The following is a 26,826-nucleotide window of genomic DNA, read 5'->3' as shown; positions in this document are numbered from 1 at the left end:
GATACAAAGTTGCAGTTATGTAGGACCAACCACGGTGATTGTACTTAGTCACCCTGTGCTGTGCTGCGGAAAGTTGCCAACAGAGATTTCAGATCCTCTCACCACATACAGAAAATGGTAACTCTGTGCACAGATGACTGCGTTAATTAGCTTGACTATAATAACCATTTCACTATGGGTACCTTTATCCAAACATCATGCTGTGCACCTCAAATATATACAATTTTTTCTTAAAGATTTTATTTATTTTTAGAGAGGGAAGGGAGGGAGAGAGAGAGAGAGAGAAACATCAATGTGCGGTTGCTAGGGGTTATAGCCTGCAACCCAGGCATGTACCCTGGCTGGGAATCGAACCTGGGACACTTTGGTTCCCAGCCCGCGCTCAAAATATATACAATTTTAATTAATACATAACGCATGTTTAAGCCAGATTGGTGACCTAGTCAAGCCCATCACTAGATGACTAATACATAGCAGCGCCAGGATTCTAAGCAATTCTGTTCTGCAGCCCACACTCCTGACCACTAAGATGCGTTTTACAAAATGCGGTATTACCCCATAGTAATTAAAAAACAGCCTATACCTCTAAAGGAGAATCAGGAAGACAGTATTATTCTACTTCAGGGATGTATGAATGTATTTATTTTATGTGTTAATTATATTAGCAGCCTATGGTTATAAGGAACTAAAGTTGTCACATGCAAAAGGCATTTGTTTTGTATTTTGCACACTAAGTATAAATGCACAACTAAGTTTTTAAAACACCACTCAACAATTTTAAAAAATATATGAAAGAATCAAACGATTCAGTTTGTACTTCTGTTCTTTTTATGGTGGCTGCTCAGCAACTGTGGCTTTTTCCATCATATTGTATAATTTCATTTGCAAATTGCTAACTATCCCAATTTGTCAAGATACGTAGTCTGTTTCTAATTTCCTTTATTTTCTATGTTCTTATAATTTTCTTCATAATTATTACATGACACTCATAAAAATGTTTCCTATCTTTAAACATAAGATGATTTTGGCGTAAATGCACTTTATGTATCTTATGAGTCTTGTATGAGAATAGAAGGGAAGACCCACATATAATTTTATCTGAAAACATTTGATCCCACTGTGGCCTAAAGTTTTGTCAAATATCAGTATTTTTTACAATATACTAAAGTTTATATATTTTAAATAGTCTAAAATATACACATTTTACATTATTCTAACCACCTAAGTGGCTCAACAAATTATAATGAATTAATTTTAATTAAGTAAAATCAAACTAACACAGGCTCTTTTAAAAAAATAAATAAATATTTCCTTTGCTAAATTTATAACACCACATTTTAAAATCACTCCAGACACAGGGTCCAGCAGAAGGAAGGCCTACTTGAGTGTGGTTGGTAGGGCAATAACGTGGGTGTAATAATTTATAGCTTTAATTTGAACACTTCACCTAAAATGGCATGTGGTGTGCTGGAGTGTGATATTATTATGATACAGAATTTCACGCTTATGATTTTGTAATCAGGGATTTTTGTGTAATAACAAAGGGGCATTATTTGTGCCAGACCCTGTTCAGTTTGCATTTCGAAAACAAGAACATTAGAGGATAAGAAAGAACTTAGAAACTTTTTTAAATCTTCGTAATTCATTTTATCGAATAAATGAGACTCTTGATCTGACTGGAACATGACCGGAGTAGCAGTTTTGGTCGCGGTCACTCAGGGTTCCTGCAGGGGGTGGACTGGGAGTGGGTGGGGGGAGTGTGAGCTCTGGCCTCTGGAGGGCAGGGCGAGACTGCGGGGACGGTTTATAAGGTGATTGTTTGCATCAGGGAGTGTGGGCAGCGGTGCAGGGCAGACTCGTGGTTGCCTAATCTGTGCACCTTTTTAGGGGAGGGGTCGAAGTGAAGGCGTTCTGAGTGACTGCTCACATAGGGACGGTGACGGAGTATCAGCTGGGAATCCAGGTCAGTGTATGTTGGGTGTTGAACACGTGTGAGACATTGGAGCGGAGAAGGGACTTCTGGGTACGTCGGCTCTGAGCTCAGGGGAAAAGCCTCTCTGGAGACTCGTGTGGTGGCTAACTGAAGCAGTGGGTTTGGAGGGGGCTATTTTTATGGAGAGACTGCCAAGAAAACAGGCATAGGTTGGGACGAACTTTGATGAAAGTCTACCTCTATACACCAGGTAGAAGACAGGTTATCAATAAAGGAGGTTCAAATGAAGTTGCTAGAAAAGTGTAAAGAAAACCCTGGCCAATGTAATACAGTGTTAGCCAAGGAAGGAAATCTCCAAGAAATATTCACACTCGTCTAATGCTGGCATTGCATTCACTCATCCGGGTAGGCAGCAACGTTTTTTAACACCTATATTATCTTCCGAGACACATTCCTAATGAGATTTTAGCATTCTTGGTGACAAAATAATGTTTTGGATCTTTACTAAATACAAAAAGGTTTAAAACAATTTAATGCGTTGAACATAATAGAAAAGAAGATGATGATAATTTCTAGATCTCATGTGTATAGTATGGCCATAGTTTTCTGCGCACTTTTTTACAGGTATATTGAATGAAGTCTTCACAACCTCCTTCGCTGGAGTACTATAACTTTTTTTGTTTTATAAATAAAGAAACAAGGAATAGAACATTTAATTAATTTACTCCAGGTCAAGACCTGATGCTGTCAAGCCCTGGCCAGGTGGCCCGGTTGGCTGCGGCACCGTCCCGTACACCAGAAGGTTGCGGGTTTGATCCCCAGTCAGGGCACATACCCAGGTCAGGTGGCCTGTGTGGGGGGCAGCCGATCGATGTTTCTCTCTCTCACGCTCACATCGATGCTTCCCTCTCTCATTCTCTTCCCCGCACTTCCCATCTCTCTAAAATCCATAAACATTATTTTTGAAAAAAATTGTGATGGAGTCAAAATTCCCAGGCTCCTCTCTCATGCTCATCCAGTATAAAGAGCAAATCAACATACATGTAGTCATATCAACAACACGCGACATTTGAAAAAGCCAGCAGGTCATATCAAATAATTTACATGAATTCGCTCTTAAAAATTCCCTCCAAGGAGGTTGCTTCCATCAGTATACCACTATTTGGGAATGGGGTCCTAGAACCGATGTGCCCCTCTGCCTGCCTACTTCTCGTGTCCACTTTCGACACTGCGGTTCCTTCTTTCTCCACAGCCCCTTCTGCGGCTTCCCTACCTTGCCCCTCGATTTAAAGGGTAGACCCAAGACAAACCCTAGGTTTGTATATCATTTGGATTCTGTGATCTTTCACACTGATAAGCATCCCTTCTGCCATATCATTCCTTCTTGGTGTTCCTTCTGCCTCTCTCTCAGTTTTTTTCTCTACCAGTTTGTTTTCCTGATCCTGCCTCTGGTGTGGAGGGGGTTTCTGGATTTCCAGCCTTGGGGTTCTTTGAGTAGTGCACTGTTCACTTTCTTCACGCAGTTTCTTCTGCCTCCATAGCATGATTACTCAGAAATCTTTCCCAATTTCCGGTCGCTTCCCTGAAGCCCAGACATTAGTATTAACCTGCAGATTGAATATCATACAGTGTCGTGGATGTCTCACAGGTACTGCCTGTCAAAATCACTCAGCCCCCCTTTCTCCTGCTCCTTTCCATCCCACTTCACAATGACCTGACGCCCCTCCACTGGTAGAGACAAAAGCATGCATCTTGTTGCTCAGCAACAAATCTGAGATTCATCCTTGTCGCCTCTCTCTCTGGGCAGTAGTCATATCCAGTGGGTTAGCCAATCCTCTCCTATCTTCCTGTGAAACATCTTTCATCCGTCTCCTCTACGTTGTCAGCTTTATTGACATGTTCTTGATGAGAACCTGGGGCTTCTCCAGTGGCTCCTTTGTAAGACAATCCCTACTTCCAGTTTTCCCGCCACCAGCCTATTCTTATCCCCACCAGAGAGATAATAACATAACACTCACTGACATTTCCTTTCTCAGAATCCTTCATTGTCTCCTTGGCATTCAGCAGCACTTGCCGGGCCCCTGCTCTGGGATACAGCAGAGTCGGTGTCTCAAGAAGTTCACATTCTCATAAAAGGGGGAAAAAACTATAAACAAACATGCAATTCATCAGACGGCAGTAAAGTGTTATGAAGAACAATGAACTGGGCGAGGGGATGCAGAGCTGAGCCCGGGGAGCGTGGTTTGACTAGCACACAGAGCGGGCTTCCCGGATACGGCAGCTGAAACAGAGACCAGGAGGAAGAGCAGACGCAGGGTGAAAGTTCGCCTCGTTCCAGGGCAAAACTCAAACGTGTTAATTCAGTAGATCACTGGCCTAACAAATACAGAGGGGTCCATAAAGTCTGAAAATTGATGTATATTATGTTGTAAAGGATAGCTTCAATCTCTTAAAAAGTAATGTTTTCAAACTTTATCTCTTGAATATCTCTTATATAATTTCATTATTTTAAGATATTAGAGTGGTAAAAATTGTGTGTGTATATATGTATAAAATATGTATTACATTTTATATATAAAAATTGGTATATATGTGAACATGTGTGTGTGCATGTATGTGTATGTGTGCATTCATGTGTGTGTACGTGTATGCACCTAAAATTTTGTGTATGAATAAAATGCATGTATATGTACATGTTTTATTTATATATAAAATTTTATGTGTATATAATTTATATATATAAATGTAATATATATAAAATTCATAGAAAAACAAGACGATATGACTGATGTCCTGAAAATAATAGCCCAAAAGAAGAGAAAAACACACTCAGAAACACACAGACACACATAAGTAAATAAACAAACAAACCCAGATGAGTATAAAGTGTGACAAATTCTGTAAGAAGAAGTGAGTAGCTGAGGAACCAGGAAGACTGGCAGAATACTTTCTAACAGAGTGCTCTCGGAAGGCCCCCCCGGAAGGTGACATCTGAGGCGACCTGCATCGGGAGAATAGGTCAAGCACGAGCAGTGCGAGGGAGGAGGAAATCCGGGTGGAAAGGGCACGGTTCTCCCGAGGCGCGCAGGCAAGAGAAGAAGGTGGCCGAAACTTAATTTGCAAGGATGGACATCTTAAGCATTTAATTAGGGAACTAGCCAAGTAGGCCCACAAAAATACGACAGAACTATTTCTAACTGTGAGAGATTTACCAGAAGCATAAAGCATATATCGAAGAAAATGATTCAACTTTTGTACCATTGTACTTATTTAATGGTTTAATTAGCATTGTTTTCATTTTAAATCTCAGGCAGGGTTCTGAGTGGTTGTCTGTGTCCTAGTATTTTTAGGTTCCAGGTCCTGAATCTGACTAAGAGTGATCAGAACTGAATTTGGAATGAGATGTGGGAGTCAGAATGTTTGGTCTTTTAAGGCCGAAAAAGTCATCCTAGTTTGATAACACAGAATGTAAATATATGCAGATCGAGTGTGAAATGCCACTGAGAAGCCAAGTTAAAGGGTAACGATGTCCTTTGGTTACCTGCAAATCATCGCTGAAGTTAGGGAGCCCGGCTCCATGGAAAATCCGTGGGCATCGAATGCAGGGGACAGCGGGATAAACAAACACTGGGACGTGAGAACGTGGAGACAGGACAGGTTCGTTGTACTGGGGGAACAATTTAATGCCAAGTGGCAGAATTTGTAGCATACAGCACTGTTCATATCAGATAGAACAGAAATTTTTTAATTGTTTTTATCTTTAAACTTTATTTTCTTTGTTTCGTTTTTATTTCAAATAACTCTAAATTTGCAAAAAAAAAAATTGCAAGAGAAATACAAAAGCCGGCAGTATGACTTCCACCCCAGAGACCTCATTCAAGTTGTGTCTATTGTCCTGTGATGTCCTGGGGTCCCATGTCACACCTAGTGTCCCCGCCTCTCCAGCCTCTGAGAGTCTGAACCAGATCCTCAGCTGATTCTTGACGTTCACAGCCGTGTCCTTCCTCACAGCCTCCCCGTCTGGGTCTGTCTGATGCTTCCTCGTGGTTGGGCCCAGGTTACTCGTGTATTTGGGGCAGAAGAACCCCCAGGGGATGTCGTATTCTTCTCACTGTGTCTTGTCGGGGGGCCCACAGGGTCAGGCTGTCCCCTTCCTGATGGTGAGAGCTTTGATCTCTGCATGACAAAGACGCCTGCCAGGTTTCTCTGCTGTAAAATGACTGGTTTCCTGTTTGAAATTAATACTGTGTTTTTAGGGAGACACTTGGACACTTTGTCCTCACCCAACTTTCACCCATGCAGTTCAGCATCAACTGGTATTTCTTTCCTGAGTTAGTTACTATTGTGATGGTTGCCAAACGGTGACCTGCTAATTCCAACATACCTTTTCGTTTATTAGTTAGCATTGTGCTGTAGGAAGAGATTTCTATTCTCCCCAGTTGTTCATTTTTAGGCAGGTAGACTCACAGATTCCTATTTTATTCAGTGAGGTCTGATCTAAAATTTAATGTACTACTTTTTCTCCCTCCCTCCTTCCCTCCTTCCTTCCCTCCTTCCTCCCTCCCTCCCCCTTCCCTCCCTCCTCTCCTTCCTTCCTTCCATTCATCATTTCTTCATTCTTCTTTTGTCCTCCTTCCCTCCTCCCTTCCCTCTCTTCCTCTCTCTCCCTCCTGCTTTTCTTCCTTCCCTTATTTATTCTTTCTATACTCAAACTGTATTTTTGATGCTCCAGTTATTTATTTTGCATTCAAATTGTCCAGATTTGAGCTGGAAAAGGCTATTTCAGGCTGGTTCTTCTATCATTCTCACGTGACCCCGTCATTCTTTGAACACTTTTTCACTTTTTACCAGAAAGTGGCCCAGGCTCATATTGGACTCTTCCCGACCCAGCCCTGGTATCAGCCACTTCTCCAAGGAGTCCTGGTTTTATTCAGGATGGAGACTGAGGCCTGAGCTACAGGGATACTCAGTGCTTCTGGGTGACCCTCCCCGTGAGCTGTCTGCACCGCATGGTGGAAACTGCCTGTATACCAAGCGCTCACACAATTCCAGCTGAATGTATTTCTTCATCTCCCTCAATGCACCAAAAACCACCAGTGCGCACTGGCTGATTAAAGTCCAGCCCACACCCACGGGATCCATTCAAGATTTTCCATTTCTATGCGTAGCCTCCTTTCCGGACAAATCCTCAGTACGTTTGTGTATTTGTGCAACCTGTGTGGCTGTTCCCACCGGGGAGGTTTCGGTACCCTGGGGCCCCTTGCTGCCAGCTCTCACACTCTGCTTCTCCGAACCCCAGTTCCCACCAGGGCGAGCCACTCGGGAAGCATGGGGACACCATAGAAATCAGTGGACAATTTCCACGATCACCCAAGGCTATACCAAAAGGAAGACAACACATGGATTTTATCATCCTTACAGCACTCCACCAGCCTCGCAATGACCTCCCAAACCCCCCAGCTTTACACTGACCATAAACAGAGATGAGTCAGGTACTCACGTGGTTTTAGACACGTCAGGTTTCCAACCCTGTTGCCTATTGTTTGCTCCCTCTGTCTCATCGGGTTAACGTTATCACTTACAACAGTTTACGTGGGCCTTGCAACGTCAAAGGGAATACCAGCATGCTTTCTGCGGGTGTATTTCTGAGTTAAAATTTTAAAACCTTGAAATCGCATGTGTTTCTTTTGTGAGCAAGAATAATAAAACGCTGAGTGGACTTCAAATCGGGTGTGAAGTTCTTACATCCTAAGTCCTGAAACAGAAATCTCAGAGACGCCAGTCAGACGACATAATGATAATGACCCTGCATAGAGGGAAGCGGGCTCCCCTGCTTACTGATGGTCAAGTGCAATCCAGACAGACAAGAGTACAACTCACTGTGGGCGTTCCAACACGCTGTCAGAGCCTTCAGCCCGGTAACAACGGCCCATGTATGAATATTACATTTTTATTCCAAATTTACAGATATGATAAACCTAAAGCTCTAAGCCAAAAAAAAATGAACAAAAGTTTACCTCTGTAGTCTATATACTCTTTCTACTAAGTTGGCAAATTTTTATTAAATTTGCCTTTCTATCAATTTTATATCTCTTCGTTTCTGACTCTCAGAATCTCACCTGCAGCCCTCCCCGGTGTGGCTCAGCAGGTTGGACATCATCCCACAAACCGAAAGGTCGCCAGTTCAATTCCCAGTCAGGGGACTTGCCTGGGTGTGGGTCAGGTCCCCAGTTAAGGGCATGCAGGAGGCCACCAATCGATGTTATTGTCTCTCACATCAATGTTTCTCTCCCTCTCCTTCTCCCTCACTTCCCCTCTCTCTAAGAATAAATCAATAAAGTCTTTGTAAAAAAACAAAAAAAAAGCTCAGCTGCAAATTTATATCTCCAAACACTCCTGATACTAACCTATTAAGTAGGTTAATTTCTGAGCTTTAGAATAGTCACTGAAAGTATCACGGATACTAATACACTAGTATTATGAGTGACATTATATTTACCCTTACAAGGAACAAATAGAGAAAATAAATAATGGTTTCTGCTCTATCAATGTTATTGGGGTTTATTCCATTACACAGGTTTTCTTTTTCTTTTTCTAACACTGGGTTTCAGCTGACATGCTCGGGGCAAAATGCCCCAGAGATTATTGGAGTCCCCATTGGATAGCTCAGGGGGTCTGTAGGAGAGCCCGGCACACAGCCGAGAGAGTTTTCTGTCTGACGAAATGTTTCTTGGAGGCACCACCGAATACGTTTTGGTGGTATTAATGTGGATTTTACAGTCACGCCTCATTGTCTTCTTCAGATTATGCTGCACTGGTAGCCGACCTTTGCCTGAAAGTGCTTTCCAAATCTTTGCATGTTTGCCATCTGAAGAGACCGCAATTGGGAAAACATTTATCTTCAAATCCAGCAAGTCCTGGCTTCTTTATATGCAACAGTTTTTCTTTAGTTTTTCTCTCTTTCCCCCACCCACCGCCTCCTTTTACTATAAACAAAACGATGTCAGAACTCTCTGTCTGCAAATGCCGTTAGCTAGATTACAAAGTTCTCAAGTGTAGCTTCCTCCTTCCCGTACTATCACAGTGCTGCTAAATTTCCCATTGCAGAGTATGTGTGTGTGTGTGTGTGTGGTCTTCTCTCATTGCCAATGACATTCTTTCCTCACCTTCCTTCGAGCCATTACTGACAAGCTCCTCCAGAGCCACCAGGCTCCCACTAACTAACATCCCTTCGAGACCCCTGTAACGTGCTGGGACATCCCAGCCCCCAAGTCACTGCCACCTTTTTAGATTTATGTTACAATCCTCTCTCAGTGCCAGATTCATTACTAGTTATTTATTATTGCATGACAAATCACTCCAAAACGTAATGGCTTAAAACCCATGATTTATCTTCTTCTACGGGCCTCTCCCGAAGACTGTGCGGGCACGGTGGCTGGCTTTTCAGGGTTAGCAGTCTCAGAGACCAAGCTGGCAACCAGCCTTGGAAGTCACGCACAGCTACCACTTGCACGGTTTCCCGCTGACCGCAGAGGTCAGCCCTCATTCAGTGTGGAAGGACACTACGAAAGAGAGTGAATTAATGGAGTCCCTCTTGGACATGTTAAAGATAATGCAAGGAGAGGGGAAAAACTCTAAATTTTTAATAGCTATGTAGTAGTTTGTCCTATAATTATCTTCTAGAATGTATCCCATGTAGAAATATGAAAAGATTTGACAGTTCAAACTCCGGAATTGATTAGGGCCAAAGAGAACATTGTTAGGGGTGACTAAGGAAGTCTTGTTTTATGAACTCAATTATCCCCAATCCAGTCAGCAGTGATCTGTGCGTTTTGCAGCTGCTTTGCTTCAAAAAAGGCCTTTTTCTCACAAATAGATCTACTCAGTTTGGAATATTTCAAAGCTAGTGTGGATATTTAGAGAGTCCCAAATATTCAAAAACCAGAACCAAATTGTTGTCAAGAATAGTCATTGAAGTTACAGCTGCATGTTTTCTCTCTGCTAAGTTTAGACATTAACTCCTTTCAATATTATCTTGATTAAACAGATTTAAAATCATATGTATGCGAACAAGTAGTCTAAATAGATGACTTCTCTAAGATCAGCAAATTCCAAGGGGACTAAGTCAATGCAAATGAAGAAAATGTGACTTAGAAAAAATACATAGATGAGCTATATGTTTGACATTGAAATAAAGCCTTATTTTTAAGTCAAGGAATTAATTTAAGTATAATTCTATTTTTACATAATCTGTTCATGAAAAATGATATACTACACTTCTGTGATTAACCTTTAAAGAGAGTTCAAATGATAATTATTAGACTTTAAATATTATAAACCATTAATAAAGGGAGGAAGTTTCTCTTGTCCTAAATTTCTATTACTAGTCAAATAGGATTAAGATATTTTTTAAAAATCACCTAGTGGTGAGTTTTTTTAAAAAAAGTTTTTATTGAAAACTTACTTGACAAATGGCACATATTAACCTCAATCCATTCTGTATAAATTACACATACCCTTAGATTGAAGTAAATGTGTGAATAACTTCAGATTTTTAAGCAGATTAGTGCAGTTTAATTTGCTCTGGTAGGTCAGCTTGTTGTGGGGAACTATGTGAAAAGGAGACGGTTCCCAGGACTTCCTGGGGACACTTAATGGGACAGAGCAGTGTTATTCCCTGTGGCCTCCACATCTCCTGTGCATAATAATTTCCTGTGCATTTTTCTCCTGAAAGGACATAATGGTAATTGATTGGTGGTGCTATTTTAAAGTTATTTTGAAATAATGATTATGCTATTACAGTTGTCCCATTTCCCCCCCTTCACTCCCCTGCACACCCCCTCCCTCCCACATTACCCCCCTTTAGTTCATGTCAATGTGTCATACTTATAAGTTCTTTAGCTTCTACATTTCCCATACTATTCTTACCCTCCCCCTGTCTATTTTCTACCTACCCTCTATGCTACTTATTCTCTGTACCTTTTCCCCCTCTCTCCTCCTCCCACTCCCCTGTTGCTAACCCTCCATGTGATCTCCATTTCTGTGGTTCTGTTCCTGTCCTAGTTGTTTGCTTAGTTTGTTTTTGTTTTAGGTGTGGTTGTTAATAATTATCAGTTATATAATGACAGTTTGCTGTCATTTTACATGTTTTTTATATTCTTTTTCTTAGATAAGTCCCTTTAATATTTCATATAATAATGGCTTGGTGATGATGAACTCCTTTAACTTGACCTTATCTGAGAAGCACTTTATCTGCCCTTCCATTCTAAATGAAAGCTTTGCTTGATAGAGCAATCTGGGATGTAGGTCCTTGTTTTTCATAACTTGGAATACTTCTTTCCAGCCTCTTCTTGCCTGCAAGGTTTCTTTTGAGAAATTAGCTGACAGACTTATGGGAACTCCTTTGTAGGTAACTGTCCCCTTTTCTCTTGCTGCTTTTAAGATTCTCTCCTTATCTCTAATCTTGGGTAATGTAATTATGATGTGCGTTGGTGTGTTCCTCCTTGTGTCCAACTTTTTTGCGACTCTCTGAGCTTCCTGGACTTCCTGAAAGTCTATTTCCTTTGCCAGATTGGGGAAGTTCTCCTTTATTATTTGTTCAAATAACTTTTCCACTTGTTGCTCTTCTTCTTCTCCTTCTGGTACCCCTATAATTTGAATATTGGAATGTTTAAAGATATCCTGGAGGTTCCTAAGCCTCTCCTCATTTTTTTGAATTCTTGTTTCTTCATTCTTTTCTGAAGAAAAGATGTTTCTTCATCATTGGATGTTTCTTCCTTCTGGTCTACTCCATTGATTTGAATCCCAGTTTCCTTCCCATCACTATTGGTTTTCTGCACATTTTCCTTTATTTCACTTAGCATAGCCTTCCTGTTTTCATCAAATTTGCGACCAAATTGAACCAATTCTGTGAGCATCCTGATCACCAGTGTTTTGAACTGTGCATGTGATAGGTTGGCTATCTCTTCACCACTTAGTTGTATGTTTTCTGGAGCTTTGATCTGTTCTTTTGTTTGGGCCATTTTTTTTTTTTGTCTTGACGCACCTGTTGCGTAGTGAGGGGCAGAGCCTTAGGTGTTCACCAGGGCGGGGCGACCCAGTCGCTGTGTGTGGAGCAGGGGTCGGAGAGGGAACAATGGTGCTTGCTCCACTCTCTGCCAGCTTTCAGTCACTTCCCCCGCTTCCCCCAAGCAAACTGGGCCCTTCTGGTGCTGACTCCTGGGTGGGTGGGTTTGTGCACCTTCTAGGACCCTGTGGGTTCTCCAACTCACTCTCCCGTGAGGCTGGGAGTCTCTCCCTGTGTCTCAACCCCCACAGCTATTTTCAGTCAGAGGTTTGGGGCTCTATTTCCCAGCACTGGAACCCAGGTTGTGTGGTCTGTCTCGCTCCCCAGGTTCGCCTGGTTTACCTGCACACAAATGTGGGACCGCCCGGCCCGCCAGCCGCCTGGCCCACCGCACCCCTCCGCGCCCCTCCGCAGTCTGCCGCCTCGCTGGCCCCGCCCCCTGCCGCCGTGCGTGCGCGCCGGTGCCACCGCGGGTTTGGCCGCGACCCTCTCCGTCCTCCCGGGGTCCGACTCTGCCCTGCCTACCGGTCTGGGCGAACATGTCTACTTTAACTCCTTGGTTGTCGGACTTCCATACAGTTCAGTTTTCTGTGTTGGTACTGGTTGTTTTTGTTTCTAAATTGTTGTTGTCTTTGTTTTGGGTGTTCAAGGAAGCACAGTGTGTCTACCTATGCCTCCATCTTGGCCAGAAGTCCTCTGAAATAAAAATTTTAATGTCGGATTTCAAACCTGGTAGATATGTGTGCTATTCCCTAATAGAACCAATAGTATTTACTCTGCTTTTTGGTCTTGTTTTTATTCTCTTTTCATTGTAGTTTCATTTATTATCATTTATGCTGTCTATACCATATTAGGTACCATATAGATGGTAGATATTCAGAGCAGGGTGGCTGACCCTCTTATACCTAAGTTTATGTCTTCATAATATTTGTTAGGATTTTATACATTGAGAAGTCATTTGTAATGCAGAAGTCTCTTTGGATTGAGTCAGACCCTGATCCATAAAATATGATTCATCTTATTTGATAATAATAACTTGAGCTTCTTGACATCTGAGTAATAGAGAATTAAGAAAACAGATGTAATTTTGAAGGTATAAAAGGAAGGCAGTTGGACAGTTGAGAGAGGTCTACATGTTATGTTCCAGTCTCTGTAGACAGGGTCAGGTGCGGAAGTACAGCCGTGGGCTGTTGACGGCGGAGGGAAGAGAGCTGCGACAGAGCGAGGAGGAAGATGCCAAGGAGAACCTATGAGCGATGCTAGATCCCAGAGACAGAGACGCGTCTAGGTTCAGCCCTCACTTCTCTCCCTGAAATCCTATCTCTTGCTCACACTACTTCCTCCTCCTGCATTGCCTGCCACACCAGCAAGGAGCCACAGAGCAGGAGTGCAGACCACGGGCGTGGTCGGGGCGCCTCCCCGAGGAAACGCAGTGAAGCGCACTGTGCACAGGGCTTAACATCCTCCTTTCTGCCCTCCCGCAGGTTTCCCGAACCAGATGAGCAACTCCAGTCACTCCGCCCTTCAGCCCTCGTTCCAAGGGTGCATGCAGCTCATTCACGTGGACGACCAGCTCGTGAACTTATACGAGGTGGCGCAGAGGAGGCCGGGAAGCTTTGCGAACGTCAGCATCGACATGTGCGCCATCATAGACAGGTAGGCGGTGTTTTCATCCTCCTCCAGATTTTCCAAGTTCATGTTTGTGTTGCCGGGCACCCACCTTCCGAGAGGTTGGACGGGAGGAGCCGTCCACCATGTCTGTGGTCCTATATGTGTGATATTAGCGACGATGCTTATATCAGAATATGAATATATATGATGGGACAATCTATGCTGTCCCATTAGTCCAGCTATTTTCAACCTGTGTCATCTCAGGGTGCACATGAACTAATCACCAAAATTCTGCAGTGCACTGGAAAACCTATTTTTGGCTGACCTGACCAAAAATTAGGTATAATTTTGATTCATTCACCCCAGACAGCTGTTGTTATGTTGGCTGTTGTCATTTTTTTATTTGACAGTCCGAAGGAAGAAAGGTCAGTGCCCCTGATGAAATAGTCAGGAATTGCATGTTTTGAAAATTCTCGAGGCTCAGCAGCTGAAAACCGCTGCTTTGGTCCATCATCCTCCCTCAGTGGGTGTGAGCTTCACGCAGGTGGCTTTGCAGGCAACAGCTGAGTTGTGAAGGAACTCAGTTTATTTTTAGGTTTGCCTCCTATGCCCACGAGCAGAGGGGCCCCTTTTCTCCTTGTCTCGGGCACAACTCATCCTTATCGTATTGTCCCCCCTAAAGTCCCCTCCTAACGAAAAGAAAACATTAACAGGAACAAATTTAAAGGACACCGGGACAAAAACTAGGGGGGGGTGGTAATGGGAGGGAAGTGGGGAGGGTTGGGGTGGGTGGGCTGGATTGGGAGTAAAAGGGAGAAAACTGTACTTGAACAATGATTAAAATTTAAAAAAAAGAAAAGAAAACATTAAAATATATTGGTGGGCAGTATGGGTACTTACTGAAGCAGCATATGTAATGCAGTTGAGTCTGCCTACATGTGCTAGCATCTTGCAAACTCCAATCTTTATCTGTTTTTGCAAATCTGGAGAGGAGCTTTTTATAAAAACCGAGTTGACTTCGACTTCTTGCACAGTGGAAAGGCACTGCTTTTGTATGAAATATTGTAACAACAGCACACACTCTACGGTTATCATACTTCTCAAAATGCCTTTCATTCCAACCAGAAAGTGTTTTGTTTTTAGATGTTTTGTTCATAAACAAACTACAACTAACCACGAGTTGAATTTAACTTGATGAATTTAGGGGATTTTAAAAAACCAATATGAAATCTTTTATGAAAGGGCTATCTTATCCTGAAAAATAATTTCATTAATTTTACATTTGGGAAGACGAAAGTTCCATAAGTCTCAATATGTTCCCAACAAAATATACACTGTAAGTCTCTAATAATGTTATTTCACTTATGAGGAAAGCCTTGGAGAAGTCATTCAAAGGTATATAATTAATCCAAAAAGCATGTAAAGTTATCTGTAATGAAATAACTCTGTTCCATATAATCTTAATAAAATAGTATTCATATGTGCGGTAAGTTAGAGTTTATGACAGCTATAGAGTATAAATTTTGAAGCCTTAATATGTTTGTAATAAAACTTGGCATCTAATAGTGCTTATTTCTATTACATATTTGTAAATACTCATCCTAATAGCCCAAACAGTTTATATTTGAACAGAACAGTGAACAATTTTAATAGAAATATACTCCTAATTTTTGAACCGTCAATAATATAATAGCTGTTATTTCTGCCTGATGTAAATGGTAGAAATAATCAGGAAAACTGAGAGATCAAAGTTTTATGATTATATGTTCTGACATTAGATGTTTATGTATACATTTTAATAATTATTTTCCATACAGGAAGATTTTCCTCCTTAGCAATAGTTATACAGCATATGGAGCTATTTTAGTGCCATGTCCATTTTCCATGCCAGTAGCTTTAATAATACAATAATTTCCGTCAGTAATAACCAGGCCATTTCATTCAGCTTTTGTAAAGAGACTAGATTTTATGGCGATGTTGCCGTTTCTCCCCAAACAGCATGTTTCCTGGGCCTGGTGTTTAAATTGTTTGCTACTAAAAAAGTACAGGAGAGAAATTGAAATTTTAATGTCTTACTCCCATGGAAAGAGTAGGAGCTAAATTGGCCCCACAAGAATGAGTGAGATTTTGGTAAATGAAAACCGTGGAATATGGCCTCTGGTGAGAATGTAGCTTGGAGAATGCAGACTTCCGTTTGGGGCAGCTACAAGAATATAGTTGTTGTTGTTTTTGTTTTTACCGAAGAGGGTCAGTGCCATTGTTGACAAGTGTCCTGGAGCTGAGAGAACAAGGAATTTCGTTCCCATGCTCCTGGACGATAGCCCAGAAGAATAGCTTTGGGGAAGCGGCAACCTCTGGCCCATCTCCACAAATTCCACTGGAACCGCTCTGCGGTCCACTTTCTGCTCGTCCCGCTTTCTGCAGGCGATGGCTTCTGTGCGTTAACCACCAGTGTGTGGGACAGCAGAGTCCTTTCTTTACCTAAAGTGGCCCGGGTGGAAATCCCCACCTGTGAAGGGCTGTGCTTTTGTGAATAGGACACAAGACTCTGTTTGCCTCATTCAGACTGTTGGTATCACTGACGATTTCATCTGGGTCTGTCCAGGTGAGGGGACCAGTGGGGTTAGCCCGTCCCCCTATAGTGGTGACTCATTCAGTCACACTTTAATGGCACATCCCTAACCCATGTCTTGTTTGATTCCCACCACCCCCGGAACACAGTTTTGCAACTGCCCGCTCTCTGTCATTTTATTTTTGAACTGCCTCAGTCCTCCCGAGGAAGCCTATGTTGGCTCTTTCTTACTTTTCTCCTTTCACATTTCAGCTCAATGACTTGAAAGCTATTTTTGGGGGGAAAAAGGAATAAATGAGAACAGGGGATAAAAAAAAGTAGAAATGTTACCACAGGCGTGATTTTCATAAAATGTTTGGAGGCAATGGGCGCAGCTGCAGTGATTTGATGAGCAGAATTTAGGGAGATAGTTTGGGGACGATGATTCTAAAGGCGTTTTTCTCGGTGTCATTCGGGGATACCCTGTGACTTCAACTTATTTTTCTCTCTGTGTGTGGAGTGACATGTGGCTCGTTTGTTTCACGGGTTTGTTGTCTGGACACGGCATTGGATCAAGGAAAGAGCAGGCGTGCCAAGCTACAGAAGTATTCATTCAGCAGTATTTTCCGAGCGTACACGTGGTGCAGGCACTGTTCTGGGCTCTTAGCGTATAAATCATTGAACAAAACAAAGATGCTTGTACTTCCGAAGCCCATGTTCTGGAGGAAGGAGGGTAATAGGCCATGAATCAGTAAATAGTGGAGCAAGTTAGAAGAAATGCGCGCTGTGGACAAAGGAGGTAGAGCAAGCGAAGGAGGACTGGCGTTCCAGGAGACCGAGGCATTGGATTGCAGCTTAAACAGGTGTAACCTCGCTGAAAAGGTAATAACAGCTCAAGACCTGAAAGAGGTAACAGAACCGGCCAACTCGGGGAAAGAACGTTACAGAAAAAGGGAATGTCAAGGCCACGAGGCTGCCTGGCAGGACCAGGATCAGCAAGGGGCCAGGGTGGCGAGTCTGGAAGGACGAGGAGCAGAGTCGTGGGAGAGGAGGCCAGAGTTGTCCCTAGGACCTGGTCCTGGGGACCTGTCGTTATTGCAAGGCTGCGGCTTTTACTCCGATGGAACCGGGCGTCACTGCGGGTGTCTCCAGCAGAGCTGGGGTACGCTCTAGCGTGCATTTCACAAAGGCAGCGGGCTGTGGGACGACGAAGGGGAGCCTGTCCCCGTGATCTGGGTGAGAGGTCGTGGTGGCCTCGGGCCAGGGCGCCAGCGCAGGAGGTGTGAGATGCGTGGTCGGTTCTGAATGTACACGCATATAGAAGTTTATATATACTTCTTGCTGGATCAGTTTTGGGGCACGAGGGGAGAGAGGAAATGATGGGGCAAAAGCGACTGGATAGAAGGAGTCACTGTCTCCTCAGATGGGCAGGCTCGTGGTAGAGACTGGTCAGGGTCGAGGGGGAAAAATGACGAATTCAGTGGTGGGCATGAGGTGGCATGTCTGTTGGATGTCTCAGTTGCAATGTCAAGAAGGCAACTGGATGGGAGTATACAACAAGCAGACGTCAGCCGATTTTGCACCCAGATGTGGGTCTGACAGAATTGCCGCGTTCACCTGTGGAGGGCCTGGGTCTCTTCAGCTGCATTTCCCAAACAGCCGCAGAAATGAGGAGGTGAGGAGGGGCGCGGGCAAGAAGCCTCTGGCTCTCCCCCAGCGGTCCCCTGCCCTGAACACAGTAAGAGGCTGCAGGTGACCATTTCTCCTTGAGTCACGACCATCTTTCACCTGCTCTTAGCACCCGCCCATTGCTGCCCCCTTGTGGCAAACATCTGGAGATGGCCTGGATAGCGCCTGTGCTCAGCCCCCTCCTCTCCAACCTCTCTTCAGGTGTGAGAATGTGAGCTGAACCCCTGCAGAACCACTCTTACAACTAAAGTGAGGTTATTCTGGCTCTCTATATCCATCCCAAGACCACCCTCCCAGCCCAGCTGCCAGAGAGGTGTTTCCATTGCCATGGGCAGGGGGAGCCTCGGGATGCAGCCCTGGCTACTGACATAAGCAGATGTCAGCTGCGGTGTTCTTGAGAAAGCTTGCATTGTCCTCCTGCAGAGGAACCACCATAGAACCGTGGGGTACTTCAAAGGGAGTGGGCGGGGGAGGGGGGAGGGAAGAGGGAGAGAGTAAGGGGAGGAGGCTGGGGAGCTGGAGTGAGTCACGGAGAGCCCCGGCAGGTGCTGGTTAGCGTCTGCATCCGGGAGCCCGGCTGCAGCAGACGGTGCAACACGGGAACCCATGTGGAGCCCCGGTCAGGTTCAGTGGCCTGTGGCTCTCACCCAGGACATATGGGATGAGGAAGCTGCTGTTGAAGTTTAATTTTGAGTTTAAGTAGGTGTCATTCTTGCCTCGTTTGGAAAAATGTGTCTGTTTTGTGAATAACAGTAAAGTCTGTCTTGCCAGCTATGACTTCTATATCCATCCTAAGACCGCCCTCCCAGCCCAGCTGCCAGAGAGGTGTTTCCATTGCCTGGGCAGGGGGAGCCCGGGATGCAGCCCTGGCTACTGACATAAGCAGATGTCAGCCGCGGTATTCTTGAGAAAGCTTGTATTGTCCTGATTCAGCGGCCACCCCCTCTCCTCACTGCCCTTGATCCAGTGCAGATGCCACGCCTGGGGCTGTACAGTCAGAAAACCCGAGGTGAGCCCATCAGCTGGCTATCTCCCTCACTCCTTTTTATGTGGAAAAAAAGTAATCTGTGTGTATGGAAGTCACTGAGTCAAGTTTTACTTTTCTTGGAGCCATAAACATGTTTGGTGGGGTTTTTTTTTAAGATTTTATTTATTTATTTTTAGACAGAGGGGAAGAGAGGGAGAAAAAAAGGGAAGGAAACATCAATGTGTGGTTGCCTCCCATGCGCCCCCTACTGGGGACCTGGCATGCACCCAGGCACGTGCCCCCACTGGGAATCAAACTAGTGACCCTTCGGTTCATAGGCCAGAACACAATCCACTGAGCCACACCAGTCAGGGCTGGTTTTTTCCCCACCTTCCATTTCTAAAACTAACCAATACCATCTCTTTACCTTTGAAAGAAAAGATGATATATTTATCTGACAGTCTAGTAAGCTGCGCGCCCCATGCCCTGGAGACTGGCACTTGGGCACTAAGCGGCTATTGAAAGGCCAGAGAGAATTCATGTCGTTAGAATCAGCATCTGGTAGGAAAACTGGTAAAAGGAGTTCATTAGAATTAGAATCTTAACTTTCCTGTCCCCTCCCTTGTAAAATTACTGAGAAACAAAGACAGTAAACATTCTGAATGCACGGGGGAGTGGAAGAGGAAGAGTAAATGTCTCAGCCTAACCGCCGCCTACAAAATTACCCCTGGAGACGCTGCGAATAGCCTGGATCCTATTTCTGAGTTAGTAATTAAGTCTTCCTTATATTTTTAGATAGCATGCATAATCACAGTCCCCAGTTTTATTTTTTTTTTATTCAGGGCTTTCTTTTCAAGAACATCTACCCCTTTTGTTTGATTTCTTTTCCTTTCCTTGAAAGAAAAGAATAAGTACGTGATTTCTTTATGATAGTCTTTAAGTGCGGGTTGGGTAGACACAGTGTGTGAAGTTTCGAAACTCAGCTGACTGTTGGAAAGCTGAACGACAAATAAGTAGATTAGTATTGCCGGTTCAGGAGGAGGTCTAGAGTTTCTGTGAAAGCAGGTTAAAAATTTGTCATCTTAACTTGAATGAAGAAAACATGTAACATTATTTATTTTCTAAAATTGATCTTCATTTGCTTATAAGCTCCCACTTTAAATCCATAGCAGAAAATAAATATTTGAACACATATATTTGGGTACCCTAATAACTGTGTGTGTGTGTGTGTGTGTGTGTGTGTGTGTGTGTGTTCAATCAATCAGTATGAGACTCAAGCCTAGTCAAAGGTCAGACTCCCTTTTGGGGCTGTTGTCCCGTCTTGGGTATCTTTGACCCACTGGCATGGCCCTTGCGTCAGGGCAGCCAACTTACCTAACATCCTGCGATCGGCAGCGTGGGGTCTGTTCCACACGCTCAGGTTCCTCCCGGGCTCCTCCAAAGGTCCACAGCCTGCTTGCTCCTCAGGGCTCAGCCTCTGTCCTGACTGCTTTGGTCTGGGGGTGTGGCTTGGCTGCTGCCGGGGTCAGGTTTGGGGATCCGTGCAAGGTGGTGACTTATCTGATTTGCCTGGGACTGCTCCGACCTTCGTACTGAGAACCCCGGGCCTGGAGAGTCATGTCAGTCTGGGTAAACCAGGCGCTTGGTCGCTCAAGGTCTGTGCACTCTCTGCCCTCTTTCTCTTATCCCCTGGCCTGGCTGTGCCAGAAAGCAGTGCGAGCATTCTCCCAGATCCCGTAGGAACAGGCAAGGAGTGGTCTCTAGGCCTCCCGCACGCCGCACGCAAGCGGAAATCAGTCATGGCGTGTGTGAGCGGGCGGGCTGTGGGGATGCACTGTCGTAGGCCCCCTCGCGGCCCCAGCACGCCCGAGTCCACGGGCGCCCCACGGCACTCAGCCCGGCCGACACGAGGCCCTCTGTAAATCAGGTCTGCAGAGGCAGAGCGCAGGGCACGGGCTGCCACTGCAGGGTTTCTGGGTCTCTGTGGAGAGTCGCTCAGTCAACAGATACTTACTAAAGGTCACACCGAACAGGGAACACTGCTTCCTGGGACCTGAACGCTGATGTGGCAGAGGCGGGGGCGGGCGGGGTGGCCGGGGCGGGGGGGGCAGTGGTCATTGATCAGAACTCGCTGTCCTAACACCTTCGGTGTCTCTTCTTTGCTGTCCAAGACTCTTTCAAACCGAACCTCCTTGGTTTTAGACGACCTTGCCAAAAGGGAGTCCACACGTCCACGCACTTGTTCTGGTCCAGAGCTCGGAGGTGAACCTGCCAGGCCCACAACTCCCCGTGGAAGTGTCATCGGTCCCCTGAGTTGACAGACACAGCACAAGACAGATGAAAAATAAACAAAACCAAAACTTTGACTTGAAATACCTAAAAGTCAGCTCTGCGGCAGGAGAAGGAAGGCCCGTGTCACAAGCATGGGTCCTTCCGCAGCGACACTGCGTGCCCATGTCCCCGTGCCCTGCCTGTGGGGCATTGCCCCTGGGAACCGCCGCTGGTCCCCAGGCAGGACTACAGCTGCCGGCCCTTGTGACTGCTTCCATTTGGCACTTCCCACTTTTCTCAATAATTTCTCTACATTTTTTTTTATTTTGATGGCTGTCTCTTCCACTAGCTAGTAAGGATGTAAGGTCCATGAGGTGCTGACTGCAGACTGCCGCCCTCTGGCGCAGAACCCTTTCATGCCTTTGCAGGCAGAGCACGCCTTTCCGGTTGGTTCTTAAGAACTATTCCTGCTGTCAAGGAGGCGGGTGGCAAGGGGTGCCAGCCCCTCTTTCCCACTGGGGAACATTTTGCTTTTTACCATTAGACTCTATGGTAATTGTGCAAAATGGGTAACGGAGGCAAAGGGTTTCTCAGATAAACGGGGCCTTGTTCAGAACCGCGTGCCTGCGAAATTCTGACGCCACTAGGACTCGGGTCCCATCAGACCCCAAAGCCGGAACTCATTCCTGCGGAGCTGGGACCGGCTGGGAGTTTTCCGGGCCTGAGTCTGGATTTCCTTGAGCAGAAAGAACGCCTCTCAGGAACACCCTGAGAACGAAAGGTTTTCGGGGTCCTAAGACCAGATCACCCTCTCCAAACAAACACCCAGAAAAAAAAGACTAATCACACGGTCCAGTTTTAATTTTTTTACATGTCAGTTTGTGTGTGAATCTTGATTGTAAATGTATTCATTTTGTCTCTTCACCTTGCCTCAGTTCGTTCCCGCCCTGGAGCGCATTGATTCTACACTGTAAATGGCTGTGTTCTTTCTTTCCCTCTTTGGGCTAAATCAAGTAATTAGTAGACTTCTGGAAAGCCCCATTTTGTCTTGGTAAATCTGACTCATTCCTTATTTTTAAATGCATAGCTCTTTCGTGACCTCCCGTGGTAACTTCGGACTCCCCTTTGACCTTGACCTCCATTGCCAGGGACATTTCGTTTCTTTCTGAAGGGGCCCCAAGGGGACTTCCCTATTTACACCTAAACAGGTGAGTCTTAGTCCTTGACGTAGCACAAAAACACACGCTCTACGACCCCAAAGCATCTCGCGCCCAGGTGAACCCATCCTCCAGTCAGTTGTCTGAAGTGATTTCAGAGTGATTTTATTTTTAAGTACAGATAATGGACTAGAGTGACAAAACTCATTTTTAAAAGGAAAACATAGTAGTGATATGTCAGAGGAGATAACTCTCCTGAGAGAGAAAGGAAAAGAAAAAACTTAAATTAACCATTTTAAGATTCAGCAGCAGCCTTCTCCTTCTTTGATGTACTGCATGTATTAGGACAAAAAAAAACTATATTTGCTTTTGGTGTGGCATAGTGCTGCGCTTTGACATTTAAATCCCAAGGAAGCCCAGTGCATAAAAGTAATGTCAGAAGACAGTTATGCATTTGAAGATGAGCAGAAAGGAAAAAGATAAGTAGCTTTAACATGTGGTTAGGTCAACTATGGAGAGATTTAAATGAGTCATTAAGTTTTATTTCTTGCTTTTGATATTAGATTACCTGAAAAATAAAAGTAAAAGCAAATAATTAAAGAACCTATTTAAACTAGTGTCTTAACAAACATTTTCTTCTTAAGGTGATTGCTTTCCTCAGTGACTTAGCTATACTGCAGAATTTTCATTGAGTTCATTTAAAACCGGCTTTACAGGGTAATAGAGGCTCACCACTGCCTTTGTGAAAGGGAGTGGTACCCACGGCCTGATGGAAGAAAGGGTTGGAGCAACAGGTCACCATCTTTCATCCGGGCTCCTCCCCACCTGCAGTGTGGAAGTCAGTCGTTCATTCCCAAACATGTTCAGGCAAGTCATCATTGCTTCTGTAATGACCTGGTCAAACTCCATACGAGGTATGTTTTCAAACGCATAGAGACAGAAAGAGTTTCCATTAAAGCAAATTAAAAGCTCTTAGACAAGTGCCCCACAACAAAACCACCGATTGAGGTATAGACAAGGCAACCGAAAACCCTGCAGAGATCCCTCAGTGACTTCAGTTTTCACTGCGCTTTAAAAAACCAAAACTGCCTGGCTGGCATAGCTCAGTGGATTGAGCGCGGGCTGCGAACCAAAGTGTCGCAGGTTCGATTCCCAGCCACGGTATATGCCTGGGTTGCAGGCCATAACCCCCAGCAACTGCACATTGATGTTTCTCTCTCTCTCTCTCCCTCCCTCCCTTCCCTCTCTAAAAATAAATAAATAAAATCTTAAAAAAAAAAAGAAACCAAAACTGGAATCTGAGGGCCATGCTTTATGGAAATGGGTCATCTGAAAGGCCAGTGGATTGGAGTTGTAGAATTTCTTTTTCAAAAAAATTTAATAATTTTATTGAATTTATTGGGGTGACACTGGCTAATAAAATCATATAGATTTCAAGTGTACAGTTCTGTAATACGTCCTCTGTGTAGTGTACTGTGTGTATGCATACACAGTACACTATACAGACTTGACCTTGGATGGTCTCTTTCTGTTGCCATTTATCCACCTCCTTCCCTGACACCCCCCCCCCAACCCTGGTCATTCTCTTCTACCTTCCCCACCCCCCTTTCTCTCTTATAATCACCAGGCTGTTGTCTGCAGAATTTCAGTCAGGGGCCCAGAACAATTCTGTCTGTTTAGGGAGGCATTGAGTTTACATGATGTAGAGTTTTAAGTTAAATTAAAATGGTGAGGGTGTGTCTACTTTTAATGTTTTTGTTTTTTACTTCATTAAATTCAACATATTTAAGCCTCCCACTGTTCTGTAGTATAGGAAAAAGAAAGTAGAATTCACTTTTTACTTTTGCTTTCTGCATTCCAAATAATGGGGAGAGAGAGAGGGAGAGAGGGAGGGAGGGATGGAAGGACTATTAAATTGCATTACTCTCTGGTTTATTGGTAGGGGGCATTACCTACTTTCATTAAAACAGAAAACAGGGTAAAAATTAAAGAAGGGTGTCTATGTAGTATAACAGTTTAAAAATGAAGTTTTCTTGCCCTGGTCTGTAGGAGACTGTTCTGTGTGGTGTGGGCCCAGCTCCCACTCAGAGATGCACAGGACCCACGCCCACAGATAGGTTCTCCTGTGGGGAATCAGGCCTGCAATGTGCCTAGGATGCTTTGAGTCTTGCTTTTTGCTAAAACTCCCTCACCCCGAATTGAGGACATTTACTGCAAAGCAACTTCCTAAAATCCATGCTAAACCTTCTAAGGATGAGTGTAACCGGTTCAACCACTTTTCCCTTTTCATTTGCAAATATCCCTCTTCTGTGTTGTGATTAGCGGCATTGGCTCCTTTGTTTTCTGTAAAAGGTAACCACCTAAAGCCAGCCTGTGCATGGTAAATGAGGACCATCCTGTAATGTGCCAGAGAAAAAGAAAATAAAGGCCTGTCATGGAAGTTATACCTCCTAGCAAACAAATTGTCATATCTGGAAATGCTGTCTCACTCAGCAAATACATTGGTTTAAATAGACCATTTTCTAGTGTTGTGAGAATGGTAGGTAGACCTCCTAAGTTCCATGCATTTGTTTACAGGGTTACCTGAGTCTGCCTTCAGGAAGGGGTGGATGCCTGTGGAGCTCTGTGACCTCTGGCCCTTTGGCGTAGCTCCCAAAAGGCTTCCTCCGCGTGAGATTATTTTCATGGGCACGCTTCCGTGAGCGGCCCCTCTGGGCAAAGGAATGTGGTGTCAAGGTGAATTCCTTTTTTACTTAAACTTCAGGCATTTGAAATTTAATGAAGAAACAAAAACCTTTAAAATCTTAAAGAGGGACGGACATTTCTGAAGTTAGAAACGCCATCTGCAGAAAGGCAGGTTGTGTTGACGTGGTTATTGTAACTCCTTGAGTCTGAGAAGGTCGAAGCAAAGGGCCTGCCTACACAGCAAGAAAACCACCAGATGCAGAATGGGGTCTCTCCTCAAGGGGACGCACAACTTCATAAGCGGGGTAACGGCTGTGTGAGGACGCGTGTGCTTCTCCGCCATTACAGACGACGGTTTCCATGGGAGGTGAACGAAGGGGAACCATGGTGGGGACCCTTGGCTGGTGGATGCTTCACGGACGTGTGCTGAGCTTTGGAGGAGGCGCTGTCCCAGATGGCAGGGGAGGAAGGGAGGAATGTACCAGGCAGAAGCAAAGACGCGAACAGGCGTGTGGAGGCACAGATGACCCTGTCGCCCTTCTGGAACATTCAAGTGACTGCGCTAGAGCAGAAAGCTATGTAGGTGGTCACGGAGGAGTTGAAAGGGTATATTATTTCTTTATTCATTTATCCTTTCATTCCACAACCATTCACTGATTAGCTACCAGGTGCCAAGGATAGTGTTAACCTTTGTGAATAAGACGTAACCTTATGCACCCTACGTCCTTATTCACTAATAAAAGAGACAGACATTTAAAATATGTAGCTATTGAGAAAACTGCAAACGACCAAACGTGAAGCAGCTGTAACCCCGCCGGGAGTCCAGGTGCGGACGCAGAGTGCACACAGGAGCCGCTCGCGGGCACGTGAAGGGTGTTCCCGGTACACGGACAGCACATGCGGAAGGACACAGTGAGAGCAACACGGGGGCTGTCCAGAAACTCACGTAGCTGTAACATGGGGTCTTCCAGGACTGGCAGCTCTTAGAGTGACGCCAGCATGTTAGAGAGAAACGATTGGAAAAGGGCCTGGTACCAAGATGACGGTGTATCCCCCAGGCAGGAAGGAATCGTTGACGGGCTGGCAGGGAAGTCAGGCTTCGCGTTGCCGACAGGTGCTCCGGTGGTCCGAGCAGAGGTGGCCTGAGAGCCTGAACGAGGGCAGTAGGCACAGGGCTGGGCGAAGGGGTCAATCCCGTGTGTTCTGAGGTCGAACTAGAGGGAGCTCAGTAGACGTGGACATCAGGTAGATCCTGGCTGGAAAGTGAAACTGGTTTCAGAGAGAGAAAGGTCTTCATAGGTTGAGTATTATCCTCACTAGTCCCTGAACGATGTCTTAACTGGATATCTGTGTAGTCACAAGTGCATCCATTAGAATAAGATTTTACTGGGATCTAGTGAGTGGTGAAAACAGGGGCGTCAGAGCTGTGAGAGGCGCAGGTGATGAGTGACAGATGAATGAATGACTCGGTGGAATGCAGAGAGCACGGGAGAGGCGAAGACCTGTCCTGTCCAAGGCACAGGCTCTAGCCGGGTGCGGCTTTGGAACACTGAAACACCAACACAGGCGTGCTGGAGTGTGAAGTGCACACTGGGTTGTGAATACTCAGTACCAGTGAAGGAAATACAAAATACCTCATTCGTAATTTTTCTGTTTATTCCACTTCGTATGGCTCACGCAGTAGTTGCATTAGGCAGTACTGGTCCAGAATCTTTAGAGAGTTCTAGCTGGATGCTGTGCCATGGAAAAAGGACTCCCCAGGTGCTATGTGAATCCTGTCCAAAAGTAAGTTAAAGATCCCTGCGACTTCTGATGAGACTCAGTGTGTTCTTCTTCAGGGTTGTTTTCTTCCACAGACAGCGGGGGTTCCCAGGAGGCCTGGGGAGCGGGCACCCC

General features: G+C 44.8%; 1 protein-coding gene across 1 annotated transcript in view; it reads left to right on the top strand.

Annotated features, from left to right (window-relative positions):
- The window catches only part of CNTNAP2 (contactin associated protein 2), a 1,612,013-nt gene that overhangs the window by 929,265 nt on the left and 655,922 nt on the right, over positions 1-26,826 (top strand). The window contains exon 10 of the mRNA XM_045834058.1: positions 13,484-13,655. Coding sequence (XP_045690014.1) covers positions 13,484-13,655 — 172 coding nt within the window. The remainder of the gene's footprint in view (positions 1-13,483; positions 13,656-26,826) is intronic.

Source organism: Phyllostomus hastatus, unplaced genomic scaffold, assembly GCF_019186645.2.
Source record: "Phyllostomus hastatus isolate PE091 unplaced genomic scaffold, TTU_PhHast_1.1 phas_contig_1021, whole genome shotgun sequence".
NCBI lineage: Eukaryota > Metazoa > Chordata > Mammalia > Chiroptera > Phyllostomidae > Phyllostomus > Phyllostomus hastatus.
Note: the sequence above shows the minus strand (reverse complement) of the source record. Positions and strands in the feature narration are given on the sequence as shown.